General features: G+C 35.9%; 1 protein-coding gene across 7 annotated transcripts in view; it reads right to left on the reverse strand.

The window, feature by feature from the left end:
* Nucleotides 1–1,050: 1,050 nt before the first annotated feature.
* LOC109106594 (phosphatase and actin regulator 4B-like) overlaps nucleotides 1,051–18,046 on the reverse strand; it is a 38,198-nt gene continuing 21,202 nt past the window's right edge. For 6 of the 7 annotated variants that reach the window (XM_042772852.1, XM_042772853.1, XM_042772854.1 and 3 more), the window contains 13 exons: nucleotides 17,660–17,821; nucleotides 16,778–16,858; nucleotides 14,031–14,474; nucleotides 12,487–12,885; nucleotides 8,440–8,571; nucleotides 6,340–6,850; nucleotides 5,165–5,457; nucleotides 4,709–4,889; nucleotides 4,283–4,338; nucleotides 3,779–3,840; nucleotides 2,797–2,934; nucleotides 2,519–2,595; nucleotides 1,051–2,419 (listed from right to left, as the gene is read on the reverse strand). In XM_042772852.1, the coding sequence (XP_042628786.1) occupies nucleotides 2,404–2,419; nucleotides 2,519–2,595; nucleotides 2,797–2,934; nucleotides 3,779–3,840; nucleotides 4,283–4,338; nucleotides 4,709–4,889; nucleotides 5,165–5,457; nucleotides 6,340–6,850; nucleotides 8,440–8,571; nucleotides 12,487–12,885; nucleotides 14,031–14,474; nucleotides 16,778–16,858; nucleotides 17,660–17,821 (2,552 nt within the window). In that variant the 3' untranslated portion in view covers nucleotides 1,051–2,403. The remainder of the gene's footprint in view (nucleotides 2,420–2,518; nucleotides 2,596–2,796; nucleotides 2,935–3,778; nucleotides 3,841–4,282; nucleotides 4,339–4,708; nucleotides 4,890–5,164; nucleotides 5,458–6,339; nucleotides 6,851–8,439; nucleotides 8,572–12,486; nucleotides 12,886–14,030; nucleotides 14,475–16,777; nucleotides 16,859–17,659; nucleotides 17,822–18,046) is intronic. The other variant, XM_042772856.1, reaches the window with a different exon arrangement.

Raw genomic sequence — 18,046 nt, forward strand, 5'->3', positions numbered from 1 at the left:
TGGATTCGCGTTTATAAACAAATGTGCAGGCGCCACCTATTGGAAAGGCGGATTGGAAAATGTTATGGATGAAGCATGTGTTTGATTTATAATCGTCATTTAATTGAAACGTTACCAAACGTTATGTTTTACCAAGGAATATTTTAAAAGTATGCATATAGTAGCATTTAAAACGATGTTAAATAACTAAATGACTTATGACACACGACTAATCATAATTGAGAATTCTCATAATAAATCAGATCCATCACAATAATAATAATAATAATAAACAAATAAAATAAAATATTAAAAAATCTAATCCAAAGAACATTTCTAATTATTTGGAAAGATTTTAAAAAAAATCTTTATACAAAATGTGTGCAAAATATTATAATTAGAATTTAAATCTTGTCTTTTTATTATTATTATTATTTACATTGTTGTTTAATAGGCTTCAGCTACTTATGGTCAGTCCAGTATTATTTTTGTATTATCATTAATATTTTGAAGTTTTTATATTTTCAATTAATTTTATTCTAGTTTAGGTTTTTGTAACTGTTTTGTGCTCTGCCATTTTTATTATTTTTATTTAAAAAAATAGTCTATTTAGCTTTAATTTATTTTTATTTCAGTTTTAGTAATTTTGCGATTTCAAATGAACTTTATTTCAGTTAAAATTACTTTGTAGTATTTTTAATATTTTCTAGCTGGAAATAAAAAAAACACTGGAGTATGTTTTACAAGAAAATACTATTTCAGTCTTTCTACTTCAAGGTTTCATTCATTTCTTGGTAATTATTTGTGAAATTTCTAGCAATTCCTGAGTGAAAATTGAGAAGTAAATATTTTTTTTCCCAGTGTAGTTGCCAAAGCAACATTTCTCATTTTCATTATAGTTTTTCATATAATATTTATATTATAATTACATATTTCCAGCTTTATTTTAATTACCCAAAATGGCTTTAGAAATGATTAAATTGTAAAATGTTTAGGTTCTGTGCACAAAATGATACAGTCAAAAGTCATAAGAAAACATTTGTAAGTAAGAAAAGAGAGCCTCAACAAACCTTACTGGTAAGCATTTTAATTTAGATTTAGAGGTGTTTACATCCAAACAGCAAATTTACTGTCAGTTTCTAAAAGTTCACATATAATTAAAAAGCAAGAATATACAACGCTACATTACATTGTAGTGTTGAATAATACACTAATAATTTTGTGCTTAAAAAAATAGTAACCTATATGAGTTTCAATATATTTAAAATATTTTTCAAAATAAAAGGAAGACAAGATATACACAAACAGTCAGCGTCGTCTACAGAATGGATCTGTACAGCAGAGCAATTCCTATTATCCTACTGGCCAAAAAAAAAAAAACACAAAATAATTGGAAAAAAAAATTAAGAAGAGTTCCTGCCGCAATAACCTCAGTGTCAACAACACTCATCAAAAACTTCATTTTTAAAACAGTATCAGTGCGTGTATGGACTAAATTCATTCTCCTTTTAAATGGGCAATAAATAATCAGGAAATCCTTTTTATTTAGAAATAAAATATTTTGTAAACATGATTTGGACACTTCTTAAAACTGTAATAGCTGGACCTCATTTTTACAGACGGTGATATGATTAAAAACAAGATTGTAAGAGATAACAGATCACAGTTTTTTTCTGCAAATCAATAGTGAAATATATATAACGCTTACATTGTATCTAAAAAATTGATCCTATCTTCTTCTATTCTTCTCTATGACTTCTCAAACAGTGAGGACCACAAAGTAAGGGGGAATCTGTAACCCTGTCTTGAATAAAGAAGGTCAAAGCCAAAGAAAAAAAACTTGTGCCTTAAAGTTTCTAACATTTAGAACGTTCCAAAGAGTATAACTAAGAGAAAAATTACAGCAGCCTATACAAACATACACAAATACATAATAACATCCAGGCTCAGGCCTTCTTGCAGTACTTCTGTCTGCCCTGCTATGCGCAGTAACTAACACTTACTGTAGTATTACTATATTATTAGTCACATCATTATTATTACTATTATTTTTAACTTTCAGAGAGTAGAAGGAGGAGTATCTGCCATTGGCACAAGTAACATCCTCTAATTAGTCCTTCATCGCCTCTCTGTCTTGGCACGTGGGTCCCCTAAAGTCCAGGAGAAATACTGCATCTGTCCCCCAGAGGTCACCCGTCCCACACGATAGTAGGTGGACAACTGAGAAACGGTCTGTTTTGTTTGTTCTGATTTGTTTCTGAATGCTCCAGGCGTCCCTGTGCATCAGAAGTAGTACATTCATAGTAAAAGCAGTCTGAAGGGAGCTCTGAGACTCTGAGGCTCCTCAAAAAAAAAAAAAAACAGCCATGTCTTCCCAGTATCCACCGGCCTTTAAGTGCTTCATTTTCCAGTTAAAAGATGCAGTTAAGGACGATGGAATCTAGAAATGACACAAAACCACATAAAAATGTAAATACGTGGTTAGAGGCTTTGCACAAGTTTCCTGTATTTTTATATGTTTAACAAATGATACACTTACCTTGTGTAAATTCTGCTTTCCTCATGCACTTCCATCTCAGAGCTTTTAAACTCGTTGAGCTCTTTACGAATAGCAGCCTAAACAAACAGGTTACAGATGGTTGATTATGTGTGGAGCAGATATAGATCGATAAGAGAGACATTTAAAAGAAATCAGTGTCTTTTGAGACTATGATGTTAAGTAGTCAAAAAGTCAAATGTTATAAAAAGATCTCTAGATCTTTATGCAGTATAGACACAAATGTGTGTGTGGTTGCAATTTTTTTTTTGGAGATGTACCTTGTCTGCGGGAGTGAGTTTGGTCCATGGCTTGTCAGCACGGCGGTCATATTCATGAGCGCATGTGACCTCAACGTACTCGTGGAAACGTAATATTTTTCGAGCCTGTAGTTCGGCAACAGTCGGTCGTTCACTCAACTAAAAAAAGAAACGAAAACAGACAAATGCATGTCACAAATACTGACAGTTAGACAAATGTATGATTTAAATTCCTTGAAGCAATATTAGATTAATTCTCTCTTCTTGCTAAAATCAACATTAAAGTTTTAGTTCACTTCAAGAATAAAAGTTTCCTGATAATTTACATCAAGATTTTCATGTCTTTATTTCTTCAGTCGAAAAGAAATTAAGGTTTTTGAGGAAAACATTCCAGGATTTTTTTTCAATATAATGGACTTCAATGGGAACCGATGGGTTGAAGGTCCAAGTGATATACTTTTTAACCACAAATGCTCATCTTGCACTAGCTCGACTTCACGCGTTACGTAATCATGTTGGAAAGGTCATGTGTGACGTAGGCGGAAGTACCGACCAAGTGTATACAAAGCGAACGTGCAAAGAAAAAGTCAAATGCTCAAAGAGCCAACCATGTGTGACCTTTCCAACGTGATTACGTAATGCGTGAAGTCATAGATGCGCATCGCAGAGTTAGTGCAAGATGAGCATTTGTGGTTAAAAAGTATATACATTTAATTTTTTTTAATAAAATGACTGATTGTTTCGCTAGATAAGACCCCATTCCTCGGCTGGGATCAAGTAGAGCCCTTTGAAGCTGCAATTTGGACCTTCAGCCCGCTGACCATCATTGAACTCCATTATATCGATTAAAAAATCCTGGACTGTTTTCTTCAAAAACCTTCATTTCTTTTCGACTGAAGAAAGAACATCTTGGATGACATGGGGGTGAGTGAATTCTGGAAGTGAACTAATCCTTTCATATTATATTCCAGGTGAAATGTAATGCAAGCAAACCAAATTGCACCTTTCTGGTGAGTCTGCGCTTGATCTCCCTGACCTCCGCTTGTCTGTCTGCTTCATTTTTGGCTGGAGAGAAATGAGAGATACCATCAACACCAGTCAGGCAGATTCAAATCCAATTTCATTGGAAAATTATGTGGAGTGTGATAAACTTAGCGCACTGAAGTACAAAATAAATGAGGACAGCAAAGTATTTTGGATCGAATTTCACTTCCTATAGACAAAGTATCACAAACTAGAACTCATAGGTTCATTTGAGAGAAACAAAAGCATGACTTCACTCTATTTAGCAGAAAGTATCAGTAATATCTGCTGGCATATGAAACCAATAGAGACAGAGTAAAAAAAAATGTGGGTCAGTGTCAATCCTTCAGTGAATAAATGAACAGGAATAAATGAGTAACTAATGAAACGAGGAAAAAAGGGACAGAACAGAACAGAACGGAAGCACAAAGATAAATCACAATACAATAACTGGAGTCAGTAAAAAAAAAAAGAGGCAATTTACGCTGGAGAATGTTTCTCTGTTCCAGCTCCTCAGCAGTAGGTCTCTGGCTCAATCGCCTGCAGCCAAAAAAACTCATATTATTCATATATTCTTATTTCACATTATACAATATTTAAATATATATTAATAAAAAAAAAGTTTAATTACATTTAAAAAATTATAATAATTTTAATTATAATAAATAATACAAAAATCTATTTTTAAATAAAAAATTATGTAATTTAATATATATATACATTTATTTATAGTACACACACAGCATACATACATACATACATATACATGTTTAAAAAATATGCATGTATCAAAACTTTTTGTTTCTCGTTGGTTCTTCTTGCACTGACTATCAACCTATGGCTGATTCACAGCTGTGTTCATATTCAGTAAATCAGTTATGTGGGTGTGTGTAGCTGAGAGGGCTATTACCGTGTGAGTGCGGTACCAATCTGTGTGCGGATGGCTTCCCACTGCTCCTTGCTCTGCCACGACAGACCCATGTGCTCTACTTTGGCCTGCCTCTCAGGAGCCTGCCTGTCTGGGGCAGAGGGCCGACTGCTCAACTTCAGCGCCAACGTGTCCTTCCTTTTCACCCTGCTGGCCAGAGCACCTGCAGCGAGCAAACACACATGCGCACATGCATGCAGTCAGAAGTTTTGGCTCTCTTTTATATAGACAGATGTCTGAGTATATGATCCTACTACAAAAAAAACTGTAAAATTAACAGACAGCAGAAGGCCCTTTCAGTTTGCCATCACTAGAATAAATTTTAAAATATATTAAAATAGTTAATTTAAGTTGTAATATTTTTGATCAAATAAATGCAGCCTTTGTGAACAAAAGAGACTTGCATGCAATATAAAGTCGAAAAAGCTCTTAACATACTTGGTGGGCTGTCGTCGTCATCGTCCTCATCCGATTCATCATCCTTGTATAGCACAGGCCCATCCGAGTCGCTCTCCTCCGGCCGTTGATCTTCCTCATCTTCCTCCTCCTCACTGCTGTTGTTTCCTTCAGGGATGACGCTGACGCTCAGATCCCCCACCAGGCATCTGCGGCTACGAGGCTCAAGTTCTGGCTGGGACTGAGGGGATGGGAGATGATCAGGTAGAGGTTCCTCATCATCGTCATCATCGTCCTCTTCCTCCTCATCTTCATCGGAATAGTCATCTTCATCCCTGCACAAATAAAAATCTATTTCACACAGGATCTATATGCACATAAATGTACAACTTTTTAACTGTCAGAGAGAGTCAAGAAAAGACACTTTTTATTTTCGAGAAAAATGGAATCAGAGCCACATAATGCAGGACAGATTTGAACCAGCATCTCCCAATGTCTATGGAAGGTTTTTATTCATATCAAGCAGCAGCAAGATTATAAAAAGGAAGGGCAGAAAATGTAAGTTAATATTAATAAAAGTTAATAAAACGGTTGTTATAAAATTATTTGACCCATGTTGTTTGGCACAAAAATGTCTGGGGACCACAAGGAAAAATATATAATCAAAACATGATATGTAGTATATTATTTTCTTTGAGAAGTTTAAAATACAAGTAATTATAAGTGTGTGGTTTAGTAATGTAAGCTTGCTTTGTAATTATTTTTTACAAATACTGTAATTGTAACTGCTGCTTAGGAAAGATATCATTTACATTTAATTTACAGGCTCAATTTTTTATTTATATTTATATTTTATATGTATATTCTGCTTCTTATATATACACACATAAAAAAATATACAACAACCTTGCAGAAATATATGGAATTTGGCTTCAGCAGTAGAGGTTGTTGGAATGTAACATATATAAATTATATTTAATATATATAGATGATCCATTCACGATAAGAACTATAATATGCATCTACAAACTACAGTGAATTTTAATTTCATACAAACTTTAACATCATTACTAAGGTTTTTTTTAAAGTGCTTCTTTATTTTCTAAAAGAGCGTTCAGCATCAAAACAATATTTAAAAACATTTATTTTATTTTAGAATTCAATTTTTGATTGGCAGCTCTATAAATAAGTATAGAAAGTGGCCAGATTTCACTCACAGTTTGAGAGGCTGGATTGTTACTGGCAGTGGCCGGCTGCCCTGGTACTCCGGTGGCGTCTCAAACAGCAGTGAGTGGGCACGCTGGGAGCCATCTGGGTGTGGAAGAGTGGGTCCTGGGCTACTGAGCGCCCTCTGGATCATAATGTGTAAGGGAACGGGAGCTTGACGGGCTGGTGGTTCCTCCGGCGGGCTGGGAGGGTCAAAGTGGACAGGGAGAGGCTGGGGCAGGGGGTAGGGGTAGGAGTGTTGGTGGAGGAGATGATGGGTGTGGGCCCGTGGAGGGGAAGGGGGAATGTGTGTGGGGAGAGGTGGGGATGGGGGAAGTGGGGGCAACTGGTAGCCCCCAGGGATGTTGGCCCTCATGTCCTCGGACAGAATGGAGGGAAGGGAGGAAATGGTCAGAGGGGAGTCCTCTGCATTGCGTTTGGTGACAGGCGTGGTTCTTTTTGGGGGCATGGGGGGTGAGGGCTTGGCCGATACTAGGTTGGTGCCTCCTTGTGCGAGTTCAGCTGTGGTATATAATGCACAAAAAAAAAAAAAAAAAAAAAAAAAAAAAAAAAAAAAAAACTTTGTAAATGTAAGGAACAGTTTTCAAACAAACTGCGTTGAAAAATTACTGTAATATTACTCAACAGAATTAAAGGAACAGTTCACCAAAAAACTATAATTCTGCCATCATTTACTTGTCCTCATTCCATTCCAAAACTGTATGCCTTTCTTCCATGGAAGACGAAAGGAGGACAAATGAGTCTCGTCAATGAAATGAGATCACAAAACCAGTCAAAATAATTTGTTCTCAAGTTTAACTCCCTGACTCATTAATTCAGCTCCCAGGAGCAGTACTGTTATTTTTAGCTGAAACTAAACTATTAAAAATAATTTTCCTTACAAAGCTGAAATAAAACAAATATAAACATTTAATTAAAAGTTTAAACTTAATTGAAATTTTAAAATGTTGCCTCGGCAACTAACAGAATCAGTTATATATTAAAGCTAAAAAATATAAAAAAATGACAACAACAACAACAAAAAATTACTATAAAATTTAAACTTAAAATATAAAAATAAAAGATCATTCAAAATAATAATAAAATTATAATATATAAATCATACTGAAATAACACTGCTCAAAAGAACATCAGTGAAAATGGCTTTCCGTCTGTTATATAAAGTTATTGTATGCTTTTAAAATTCATATGGAGTACATTTATGAAGTGTTCTTGTATCCTTTTTGAAGTTTGAAAACTCAATGTAACTGTATGATAAAAAGCATTCAGTACAGGTTTGGAATGACATGAACGAGTGAGTAAATGACAGAGATTTCATTTTTGATGAACACTGCATTAAAAAGTTTTCATATTTCAGATTAGTGATATCATATTAGTAGAATCAATTGGCTCCCATCCCGACTTACCAACAACGTCACCAAAGACCAACTTATTCTTACAGAACATATTCTAAGCAAGCAAGTTCATTGACAAAAAGCCATGTGCCTGTTAAATCAATGCATTCAGAAGCCCATGTCTCATGACTTACAGATAATTTGCTCTTCATATAACTGCCAAAAATATGGTGTAAGTATAATGAAGCACAGCAGCCAAACATTATTTTTGTGAGAAAGCATGAACTAAACTAAACTAAACATGCTAACTGCATGTTTAAGCATGTTTTGGGTTAGCCTAGCTGCCTCTCTACGAATCAAACGGATGAATTTCAGCTCTAAATCTAAGCAACCCACAGGCTTTCAGCATGTGATGAGGTGGACTGGATTCTGTCCTCGTTCTCTAATCTCAGCAACTGTTGCCTGGAGTATCTTAAACAAGCATATGCTAGACTCTGCTTTGGCATGATGGGGCATTTCCAGCAGCGATGGCTAAGATCGCACAGGGGGTCTTCTAGCCGTTTAAACACCTGTAAATAACGTGCCAACGTGCTTGTGAAACCTCTAATGCCCGAAACATGCAGTTTTGCAATTAAGAATGTGAGTGAGAGTGAAAGAGTAGAGGAGAAGCAGCAAGGGGGCAAGTTAGAGGCTATAGCACACACGGCGGCAGATGAAGGACGCAGCTTTGGCGACAGGCCCGGCCTCGACGTTTACCTGTGCGCATGCCTCCTGCCCGCCGGCAGAGGTAGACAGGCAGGGACAGGTAGACGTCACGGTCACCCTCACGCTTCCAACAGGACCAGTAGAGAGGGAAATCACTGCCGTCACCCCCATGCAGGGTGGAGGCTGGCAGGGGGACAAAAACACACAGTCCCCGGGCATCAAACAACACATATCTTTACAAAGCAGGGACGACTTATTCCTCTAAATGACTGTAAACATCACACCAGTGTGCATGACGGTGACACTACACACAGAAGGTTTTTAAAGTCAACGTGAAGTCAAAATTGACCCCATTTATTTTCCTAATGCACATTCCTGGTATTACTGTAAATCATTCATCAGTGCAGGTTACTTTACAGAAAAAAAATAAGTTCCTAATATCTAATCAAAATATTACATCGAACAACTTTCCTTTTCGGGTGATGTCACTTCAGCCAAGTGTGTATCCACTTGTTAAGTTTGACTTCACGGTTCTCATAAAAGGCTGTTGAGCTCATATTCTCAGTGGAAAAAGAGGCTTGGACCCGGAAGCAGTATTCATCGTCATTACTTAACAAGAGGATTGAATAACATTAACCAATAGCCAAATAGATAGCTTTTGGTTTCAGGTATTCATCAACCTTTTAGGCATTTCACACAATCTGTCAAGTTTTAATATCGATTGTGTTATTTTTTTTTCTCTTTTTAATTTTTACTTGGATATTTTAATTTGACTTGGAAATGTGTCACATCATGAAAGTTAAATGGGTTGCAAATGGCAATTCACGTTGACTTTAAATGCATATGTGAGATAAACAACCAGCTAAAGCCATAGATATGAATACCTAGATTATTCAAAGACGTCAACAGCACCACCATCTTTAACATGTTAGGCTGAACTAGCTTATAACTCTCATTCCAGCAACAAAAACGCCACAGCACCGTGCAACCAACCATGTTATAGCTACTAACACAAATGGTGTGAGCAAGACCTATGTACAATATCTGCCATTATAATGCAGCAGAGCTACAGTCTGGTGGCTGCATTTCAACATAAAGATCTGGATCGTTCCAGTGTACGGAGACTCAGCACATTGTTTATAAGCAGTAAAAGAACACACAAATGAGATTTAGGGCTCTGCCTTTCAGAAGCACTGACTGACATGCTCACTGACTGCTTTCCAAATGGACAGCAGGAGGCTGTGTGGAGATTTAATGCTTGAGACACAATGTTTGGATATTTCAAATCTTGATGCTTTGGCTTAAAAAAATAAAATAAAATAAATACAAAATAATATACTCTGTGCCTATGGACAAAATCACTGCCATACAGATTTTCAATTCAGCAGGACTGTTGTATTATACTGCGTAAATATCCCATTCATTATATAAAACTGAATATATAGATAACATTTAGGGATGCACCGGTTGACCGGCCATAAATCGGAACCGGCCGGTTTTTGCTTAAAATACGCGATCGGCAATCGGCCGGTTTTTGGTCTTTTTCCGGCCGATTTTTCCGGAAGCGCGCCCGCGTGCACAGACTACATTGTAATCATTCGCTATCATGTCATTTGTGTGGAAGTATTTCGAAATCTGTGCGCAGGACACGGGCAGCCGTTCAGCACTGGAAGTGCAGAGCTACATGTCTGAGGCACAGATAGCAGGAAGCGAACAGCTGTTGGTGTACTGGCGCACAAATAAGAGCCCTTTCCCCTTACTGTACCTGTCCGCGCCCTGCACAAACGGAGATAGTGAAGCGATGTTCAGCTCAACTTATCACGTGTTGGATGAGAAACGAAACTGTCTAAACGGAATTTTTTTTTCTTTTCTTTTTTTTTTTTTTTGTAAAGTAGAACTTGCATACACGTTTGAAAAGCCAGAAGTAAACGTATAGGATGATTATTTTTATTTTACCTTAAAATTACATAGACTTAATTTGATTTAAAAATCACCTGCTGTAGCACATTGAAAAAAAGTGTTTCATTCATCCAGTTATAACATTTTAGTGTAATGAATCACATCTATATATTTTTTTAACTTGAGCCAATAGTTATTTATTTTTCATTGACTCAAGTAAAAAAATATAGATGTAAATAATTAAACTATTTTTTATTTTTTTTAATTGGATAAATGAAACACTTTGCATCTTTGTTTTATTCGCACCAACATTATTTGATTTTAACATTTTGGAATAATGTATTTATATAGCACACTTTTATTTAGTCTCACTGGTAAAGACCTTTTTTTTTCATTTAAAACCAAATTTAAAAACTAAAATACTGAATGCTGATTAAGAAACCTCTTATTGAATGTGTGTTGATTGTGTTGTTTGGACTGTAAAACTATGCAGTTTTTGCCATTAATTTCACATGGTTACAGTTAATCTTTTAATTTAAGGCCAGTTCTATGTAGTTTCAACACAATTCAAAAATAAAGGCTAAATGCTGATGTCTGTACCATCTATGTTTGTATTGAATGTAGGCTACTTACTGTGCAGTTACTGCTGTTAATTTCAGATGGTTACGGTTATCGTTTTCAATAGCCAAAAGCCAGTTTGGCCTGTTAAATACCAAATAAACATCTCGTTTATGCACACTTTCCTTCTTTCTTGTTTGTTGCTTAAAGATAAAAAAAAAAAAAATCGGAAATCGGTATCGGAATCGGCCAGTTTGCATTTAAAAAATCGGTATCGGAATCGGCCAAGAAAAATCATGATCGTGCATCCCTAATAACATTCAACATATTATTTTCCCTAAATAGGCTACGATATTTTATAGTTTAAGTCAAGCACTGACAAAATCATATTCAACATCAGGTACTGGTATCAGAGGGATGAAATTTTGCATACAACTTGTCATATGATTTAACAAACACATTTAAAGGACAAATTCTCCCAAATAAGAAAGAGTTCCCATTAAATTGAAACAAGCATGCCTTTTGTTTTTCCGCCATAACTAGGGACAAACGACAAATCCAAGATAATCCAAGCATAAATGAAAACATTGTTTTTAGTAATAACTCAGTTTCTCGCAATCAAAGACTATTATCAAGTTGATCAGCTTAAGGGTCAGGGCCCCAAAAGAAAAAAACTAGCTCAGCAAGCAGAGAACAGCAGAAGTGTATTAAATACATGACTAAGATCTTATGATGTATGACATGGCACACATATACACGATTTTAATGCAATTAATACTACAATTCACGTTTCTTTTTTGGCAGCACTGCATGTCACAATGTCTAAATGCTTAGAAAATATATTAAAGAAAAAATAGTTATAGAATTCTTGTTAAAAATGCTCTAACAAACATATAAGGAGCAGTGTTGTCTGTATGAGATGCTGTAGTGTGTGCCTGTGAGAAAGGCCAGTTGGTTTGCTTTGAAATTAATATTAGCTAGAATATTAAAAAAATCTTCAAACTATGCTAATACACAGTTACAAACCCAGACAGAAATTATTAATACTGCAATCTTTATGTATTGAAGGATTTCCTTGCGATATATGCGAGTTGTCACAGTATCCAACAGCTGTGAAATGTAGTGTGAAAGTATCTGAAGACTACTGAAATTCCCATTTTAATTCTAAGCTGTTTTGACTTCCCTCACTGAGCATTTTATTCATTTCCTCATTTGCACCACAAGTTTGCTAAAACAATTGCACAGCACTTTCACCTCTATGTAAAATACCAACCAAATGCTTCCACTGCTGATCAGTTGTTCCTGATTTTTACAAGTATATTTATCCACTATCTTTTATACAATAAAATATCTTAGAATATAAATACTGTCATAAATACATAAATAAACATCATGTAAGTATTATATTATATCATATAAGTAGTAATAAAAATACATACATTTTAATACTTGTACTTGTACATGTCCTTACTATCCAGACCCAAATCTACACCCGTGCCTGTGCGGTTAATAGGGAGAATTAATTATGATGATTTGATCCGTGAGCTCGCATGAGGAAGCAAATGAATTGTGGCTAGTAATTTCACTGTCTTTTATAAGGGGTCATGTTATATCTTTTATGACATGTTTGTGACCACTCACCCATCATGGCGGGGTGGTTGCTGCGGTTGATTGGCTTTGGTGGAGGGAGAGGGGGCTGTTTGGTGGGCTGGGCTGGGACATTGCCCATAGAGGATGGTGCTGAAGAGGTGGTAAGGGGAGCGCTGCTGGAGGCCTGTGTGTTGGCGCCAGCCGAGGACACGTTTCGTAGCGGTTTTCCAGCTGTGCTGACAGCTGAGGAGGAGGATGAGTTGGAGGAGGAAGAGGAGAAAGCAGATGCGGGGTTGTGGACAGGAGTGCGGGGCAAGCTGTCAGCACCAGATTCCGGTGTAGAAGTCATCAGCCATTTTGGTGGCATGACAGACTGCTTGGGGGGCAGAGGTTCCCGCAGTGTATCCCTCAAAACCTCTGAGTTAGGAACGTATTGATTGCTGTCAGACTCTGTAAGAGAACACATAATATTCAGAAAAACAAATTAAAATGTTTATTTTGTGTTATGTTTAGTTTGTGCCTCATAATAACTCAAGCTGATCAGAAATTAGTGTTGTTTAATACTTCCAAGTTTAAATTTCACACTGAAAACTCTGATTCAGCGATTCAGTCACGACACAGTGCTGTTATTGTAAACTAAAACTAAAATTTAAACTATTAAACATAGTATAATAGTTGTAGTTTATTGAAATAAAGTTGGAAAAAATTCAAACATAAATATTAAAAACATCTGAAAATCAGTAATGTTGACAGAAATATTAATAAATAAAAACTAAGTAAAATGCTCAAAAAAACATTAGAAAATTAATACAATTTAAAACAAAAAATAAAAGAAAAATATAAAAATAAAGTCTAATTTAAAATATGAATAAATATCATAATAACATAAACAATACTAAAATAACACTGTTGCATCAAAACAGCGTTAAATAATTAAGACCTATGTGGACATTTTTAATATTCAATTTATTTTTAATACATTATAATGCATGTAATGAAATATGTACATAAATATATTTTATTATATACATTTACATTATGAGAGAATCTAAAATTACAAACAAAATGATTTAAAGAAAACATGCCTTGATTATTTTCACTACGTTTTTACATGTATTTGTCTCATTATATTAAACAGTTTTAAGTGCTTAAATGGCTGGTTAAAATGATTGAAAAAAAAAAAAGATTTAATTTAATTTAATTTCAGTGTGAGCTAAAAACATTTCTTAATATAAACTACACTGCTCTAAACATGAAGCAACATTTGAATAGTAATAATTTAAATTAAAACTGTATCATCAGTCCTAGTGGAGGGAAAAAATCTGTCTCCAAAGGACTAAATGATAATGTTCACTTTGATGAGGATTGAGGTGACTGTGGTTTATTAATTAGGAAAGAACAGGAGAATTCAGCTTAGCTGAGCTCAGTTCCCAAATAAGAACCTTAGCTGGAGCAGAACCCATGGGTATACAGACACTTGTCTCACTCCAGTTGGCCCAACAGAAGGTGAGGAAGTGATGGTGGAAGTGTGGAGAACAAAGAAGAGGAAGGTAGAAAGGGAACTAGAGAAAATGATTCGAATTGATCCTACAAACCTCGTCTTCCCCTTCCCTCTTCGACAGACGAGTGGCGAGGAAGTGTTGGCTTCCAGTCCGATTCGGGGCGAGTCCTGCGTCCGTCCTCTGAGGGTGCTTTCATTAGCCTCTTGTCCACTTCAGCATGCATTCTTCCTCCATGTCGGATATCATCTCCTTGCCAGGCCAGATTAGATTTCCAGTCCTCTGTCCCAACAGACCAACCACTTCTCCTGCCTTCATCCTGATTGGAGGCCCGGGGGCCCAATGCTCCACGATGATCCCCGTCAGAAGGGGCACGACTTCTGCGGTCATCGAGCTGCGGCAGCCAGACAGGGTTGACTCTAAATTCAGATTCAGAGGGCGAGTGTATCTGCTCTAGCCCCAGACTTCCACCAACGCCTACAGGCAGAGTGTGACCATTCTTCACATAATGTGTCTTGTGGCCATGGGCCTCACCTGATTCTGAAAACAAAGGGGGAATCAAGAAAAAAAAATACAAAAAAAAACACTATTAAGAAGCCCATTAACTTTTGTGTTAAATTCTGTAATGTTTTCTGAAAACACAATATCTTTGCGTCAGAAAAAAAAGGAAAATTCTATTTTTATTTTCTCCTTTGCTATGCATCTGAAATCTCATTCATATCACTTATGGTGTGTCAAGATGTATCACACCAGGTATGACATCAATAATGCCAAATATCACTGGATTGTATGTCTCAGGACCAATTTCATTGTGCCAAATGTCAAGATTTAAGAGCTAAAGGGAAAGTTTCCAATGCAAAACAACAGAAGTTGCTGCAATTTATGACTTCACAACAATTGGAATATAGCACACAATCCACATGAACCTCTGTTATGATGCTTTTTGGAGTTTTACAGCCACAGGTCAATATTCACTTTCATTGTAAAGAAAAGAGCAAACAGCTCCTTTGTGTTATATGGTGGAAATAATGTCATACAAGTTCTGACTTTCATTACCTTACTGAAAATATGTATAATTAATGTGTTTTATTATGTAGTAACAGTTTCCAGTTACAGTTAAATGGTACACCATGCTCACCATGTTAGGCATAAAAGGCATTTGAAATACATTGTGAATATTTACAAAAGAACACAGGAAGTGCACCAACAGAAACAACACACTTCACCTTTTAAATACTGCATTCACTGAACAAATATTTATGTTTCTCTGGAATCAACAGCCTTGCAAAAATTAAAAAGAATTCGCATTTTTATTTCAAACAGAGATCAGGATTGCAAAATCCTTTCAAATCGGGTTAGAGACTAACGTGGTTTGCTTCTGAAGCCTGTAGCTCTGGAGTACAGGTGGTGTCTCCTCACACATCTCTCAGAGGTTACGAGCAGCTCTCAGATTAATAAGCCTCCAAAGCAGCCGGTTCACAGCGCATGACTTTCAAAGCTTTTTGCTGCAGGGTACAATTTGCTCCACTTTCTTGTCTTAAGAAAAACTGCATGTCATTTCCTTCCCAAAATATGAAGAGTCAAAAATAGGTATCAAATTGAAATTTCCATCCTTCATCTGCCTCGAAAACTGCAGAATTCATCTCAGCTCCCCTGACTGCTACCACATTAACAGGGCTGAGATGATATACAACCTCACTGAGCTGTCGGTCTTTCTCTACCGTGAAGAGAGACGATGATTCAGCAGTAATGTATGCTGCACATCAGTAAACGATGGAGAAATCATTCCCAATATTTATTTTTCTTTTGAGGCCCCGAGTTTGTTTCTGTTGGTATGTCCAGTATCCTCAAAGACCACAATCACAGGAATGTAAGAAATACAGTGAGACCACTCTCAGAAATTAAAGGAGCAAACCCCCTGCCTGACACACTCACATATTTGGTTATTGTTTCATCAGCCATGGATGCTTTTGGTCCTATGGACTTTTAGAAAACGACTCTCTTAAAACAAAGTGTTCATATACTATCACTACTTTACTTTAAAATCTAACAGTGTCCAACAATTAGTCAGTTATATTTTAGTTTCAACAGGTACATTTCTCATGGAGAATATTGTCATTTTATAATTTTCCCTGAACAAAAAATGTCTTTTCCATCTTTTTCAAATTATGCATTCTATTTGACAATATTCCATGGTGTAAATAACATTTCAGGGACAAAATGGCAAACTCCGAATTTCTTACAGTAGCCAGAATTTTATGTATCCAAAATCGACATAAGTAGATAATAATAAAAAATATTTTATAAAATATGTAATTGCATTGCTTGACCAAAAATTACAGTTTAAATGTAAATAAAAGACAAAAATATTATGGGCAACATTATTGGTTTTGTTGGAAACAACATGACAACTGATGGACAGGCATGTGTAAAAATTTACATAATTCAATAAATATTGAATTGGTTTATGATTATTTCACACTCTTTGTTTAGATAATAATAGTTTTAAATAGTTGCAATAATATTTTGGGATGCATTATGATATATTTTTTGAAGGTTCTGGGTATGGAGAAAAAACCCCAAAAACATCGATACATAAAAATAAAAAAACATAAACAACACTATGTATGATAAAAAAAACAACAACACTATTTACTTTGTTTTTATACCATTTTTAGAAAATGAAGACATCCCCAAACAGATGTTTTACATTTAGACATTTAGCAGATGCTTTTATCCAAAGTGACTTACAAATTCGATTTTGCCAGGTTTCGCTTCAGGGTACAAAATATGGTTAAAAAGCCTGAGGTGTGCACACACACACACACACTTCTCTCTCCTACCATTGTCAGGAAGCTCCTTGAGCACCCCCTGCTCGATCAGTTCCTGTCTTGGCCTCCTCATCGACATCTTTCTTTCCAAAACTGTGGGGAGAACAAAAACACTATATAAAATAGAAACTCACAATGTTTATCTACACCTCCATGGTTCTGAAAGCTATAACGGACCTTTTCCTGGACTGTGCCCAGCTGGTGGAATGACCTCCCAATCTCAATTCGAACAGCTGAGTCTTTACTCATTTTCTAAAGACTCATCTTTTTCGCCAGCACTTAACCAACTGATACTAGCACATACCTTTTCTTTTCTTGTCTAGCATATTCTTAAAAAAAAAAAAAAAAACTGTACTGTTCTGTTCTGTACTAGACTAACTGAGACTTGTCATGGCACTTGTATACTGTTGTTGTTCTCTTGTTGATCTGATTGCTTCTATTGTTCTTATTTGTAAGTCGCTTTGGATAAAAGCGTCTGCTAAATGATTAAATGTAAATGTATAACGAATACATTTAGTGTTCATCAATTCAGGCTAATTCTGAATCTAAATAATATCATTGGAATTAATAAACATTTAAAACACATTTAGACATCAATAATAAACCAATATAAGGACAACTGTGTTTATTTTTGTATTTGAAACAATTTTAGTACTGCGTTGTGCCAGTATTTGATTTCAGATATCAAGTCTTCAAGTAAAACCAGTTGCGACTACTGGGTAAAGTGATTTTGAAATCATCTCATTATTGTTTAAAACATCTAAGAAAACATTCATATCAGCAAAGGAAGAAAACATTAACAAACATGAGGATGTGATTTAAGGAAAAAAAAAAAAAATCAGGGAAAGGAAAGCTATTTTCCAACACAAACATGAAGAGAAAAGAACAAAGGACCTTCTGAAGTTTCCTTAAACTTCTCGCTGCTTTTCTTCTTCCTCCACTTCCAGGGTCTGAAGATCTTACCCAGGGTAGAGAACTTGCCCTTGCGCTTGGGAGGAGGGGTGCCGTCCCCTGCCGTGCCCCCTTCACTGCTGTGCTGCTGGTCACCTTCATCATCTAGAGAAGAGACAGAAAATTAAGCCTTGGGTCAGATGGTTTACGTAACTCAAACTTTGTGTTGCACAGAGTGTTTACGTAAGCATATAATATATATAGCGTGCCACATCAGGATGAATTATAATATTGCGCCATCAAACAAACACAACAAACATGCTGTCCCCCTTATATGCAGCTGTGTCCTGTGCAATGGCTTGGATCCAAACACGCCCCTCATGCACAAAA

Source organism: Cyprinus carpio, chromosome A16 (genome assembly GCF_018340385.1).
Source record: "Cyprinus carpio isolate SPL01 chromosome A16, ASM1834038v1, whole genome shotgun sequence".
Classification (NCBI taxonomy): domain Eukaryota; kingdom Metazoa; phylum Chordata; class Actinopteri; order Cypriniformes; family Cyprinidae; genus Cyprinus; species Cyprinus carpio.